At 47.3% G+C, this 2,852-nt stretch overlaps 1 protein-coding gene across 1 annotated transcript in view; it reads left to right on the forward strand.

The window, feature by feature from the left end:
* The first annotated feature begins 918 nt into the window (after nucleotides 1-918).
* Nucleotides 919-2,852, forward strand: part of DHRS7 (dehydrogenase/reductase 7) — a 16,976-nt gene continuing 15,042 nt past the window's right edge. Inside the window, exon 1 of the mRNA XM_006096047.3 lies at nucleotides 919-1,138. Within this exon, the coding sequence (XP_006096109.1) occupies nucleotides 1,006-1,138 (133 nt within the window). The 5' untranslated portion in view covers nucleotides 919-1,005. The remainder of the gene's footprint in view (nucleotides 1,139-2,852) is intronic.

Here is a 2,852-nt window from a genome sequence, read left to right on the forward strand (position 1 = left end):
GTAAACAATCAGTTGAGTTCAAAGTTTCGCTAGCTCACAGCTTCCTCGAGGAATCCAACACCATCTAACAATTTCTGATTCATCACAATTTAAACATTCTTATCGCTCTCACGTGAGAGGGGAACTTTATGGGTGCAGAATATACAAGTTTGTAAACAAAGTCCCTGACTTTCAGGTTGAAGTCTAAGAAATTATAATAATTGAAACAATAAATAAGTAATAATGATACTTAATGAATAGTAATAATTACAAAAGAATTAATTACTGTGTTTGAGCCACATCACGGGCACTTTTTCATTTCAGTCATCTTCCTTATTCTTTGTGCGCACAGATAAGTAAATGATTTAATCAGCTTTGCGCAGTGACAAACTTCAACTGCGTTGGGCTCAGCTTCCCAATCCAAGCTCCTAGCGCTAGTGCTCATGGCCAGTCATGGCCGAAGTTGCACTTTCTGGTCCAGCAACGAGGCAAATGTCATTTGCAACGTGATTTCCAAATTTAAGTTGACACGGGACCAATTTAACTCAGAGACTGTGTTCATTCGATGGGGGTTTGGTTGGGTCGATTTGATGGTTTGTTCGATTCATTTAAGTTGAAGAAAAAGGGGGAGGAGGAGGCTGCGTCCTTAGGTCGAAATATTTGTGGTCTTCCTGTGGACACAACCAGAGCCCTGAAAACTGACCTCAAAACAACTGCTAAAGAATCGGTTTTGATATTACAAATCCAAGCCTTTTGCTCCTACCGCAACCCTTTCTTGGACGCACACGCAGGCAGCACTTGCGCAGCAACGGCCGGGCCGGCTACTCTTGGCCCGACGTGCGGGGTACACCCCACGCCCACGCGCGCAGCAGGGAGGGAGGGGGGGCTCCCGGAGGTGGTGCGGCCTGGGCGGAGCCCGGCGGCGCTACTCGAGGGCGGAGCGGGAGGCGGCCGCACGGATCCCGGAGCTGCGGCGCCGCTGGGGCGCGGTCCGTCTTCTCCCGCGGAGCCGGGCGCGCGGCCGCGATGAGCTGGGACTTGTTGCTCTGGCTACTGGCGCTGTGCGCGCTGCTCGCGTTGGTGGTGCAGCTGCTGCGCTTCCTGCGGGCCGATGGCGACCTGACCCTGCTGTGGGCCGAGTGGCAGGGCCGACGTCCAGGTGAGGGCCCGCAGCCGCCCCTGGGCAGTGCGAGGCCGGCCCCGTGCCGCCGAGATTGCGCTGCCTCCGCGTCTCTCCTGGTGCCCTGGAGCTTCCGCGTCCCCGGGCTCAGCCTTTTCCTGCGGCTGCGGGTGGGGGAGGAGGAGGTGCTTCTGCCCGTTGTTTTAGCTCCGGGTCGGCTGGACTGGCTGGACTTGCTGGACTGGGCGGGCGCCCTCAGCACCCTAAGCTGTTAGCGGGCTCCCGGGGATACTTTGAGAAATAGTGAGCGCATCCCCCCGCTTTAAGAGAGAGAGATCCCTTCTGCGGACGGGAGCTGCGTATGTCTACTTGCTGAAGTTCTTTATCCACTACTTTCCACTCTACGGGGGTTTTGAAATGGTAAAATTTGATATTGTCAGCGAAGAGAACACCTGGACCTCTATAAATTTAAGAAAAAAGTTTTTATTTGGGTCAAATTGAGGACATGCCCGAGAGAAGAACTCTGAGAAGCCTTAAAACTGTGCTTTAACTTGGAAGCGTGAGGGCTGCTTGTATAGGGAGAGTGAGCGAGAAGTACATACATTTCAGAGATTAACATTTCACACCAGGTGGAAAGGATGTACAGATAAGGTTGGGTCTTCCCCTTCTTGTCATCGGGGAATCTGAAAATAGAGTTTGGAAATACTTATTCTTCAAGGCAAACTTTTTTCAGGATGCAGAAAGAACAGCACTGCTTTCTATCATTTATTTTTCATGTTGAAACTGTTGAAAAGTATATGTGATTATCCCCATGGAATATGCCCAGTAAGGAATTTGAAAGGCTCTATATTCTCCTTTGGTTACTGATTTTTAGTGAGAGCAGTTAAAACATCCTTTCTTTCTCCACATAATCTAGAGTTCAGTCCTACTTACTTACTGGAATAGTAAAGGTATAAAGCCGGAAAGAACTAAATTGGCATTTTGCCTGGAGAAAGGTCATTATTGGCATACTAAGGGGGCATTCTGCATGTCCCACCTGTATCTGTGCCCTGCTTAACATTCATTAAATACAGTGTGCTGGGCTCTTTACAGATGTGGTCTTTATTTTTTACAAGGACTCGTACAAAGTAGGCTTTGCGAATCTTATCTTCCAGGTAGGGAAACTAATATTCAGAGAAATTTCATGACCTGCCCAAAGTTGGGCTTTGGATTCATAAGGGCTGGGGGAAGTGGGGTTCCCCTGGACCAAGTTTCCAGTAGGAAAAGATTCATAGGTTTGCTTGGAAGTGAGAACTACTATGCTTTTAAAATGGGGCCAGGAGAGAAGGGAAGCAGTATTGCTTTTGTGAGGGTGAAAATTGGTTCTTGGGGACCGAAAAAAATCTTAGAGGGCCCCTCCAAAGCTAAAACCTACCCGACAAAATCTTATTCTTTAGTATTTCATTTCTCTCATTTTTTATTGGGGGGTGGAGTGAAACATATGCAACTGACATTATTGAGTTCATGCAAAATACACTACACATAGCAAGGGCAATGCTACAAAACTATGACAAATTGATGGCTGTGATTGGCAGACTCTCTCTTGATGGTTTGCTCCATCCATCTCAGCAGATGGAATGCATGTGCCTACTGGCTGCTTTGTGGATGTTTGTGTTTGATCCTCAATGCTTTCATATATATATATATATATGTGTGTGTGTGTGTATATATATATATATATATATATATATATATATACACATATATATACATA

This window comes from Myotis lucifugus, unplaced genomic scaffold, assembly GCF_000147115.1.
Source record: "Myotis lucifugus unplaced genomic scaffold, Myoluc2.0 scaffold_166, whole genome shotgun sequence".
In the NCBI taxonomy this organism is placed as follows: domain Eukaryota; kingdom Metazoa; phylum Chordata; class Mammalia; order Chiroptera; family Vespertilionidae; genus Myotis; species Myotis lucifugus.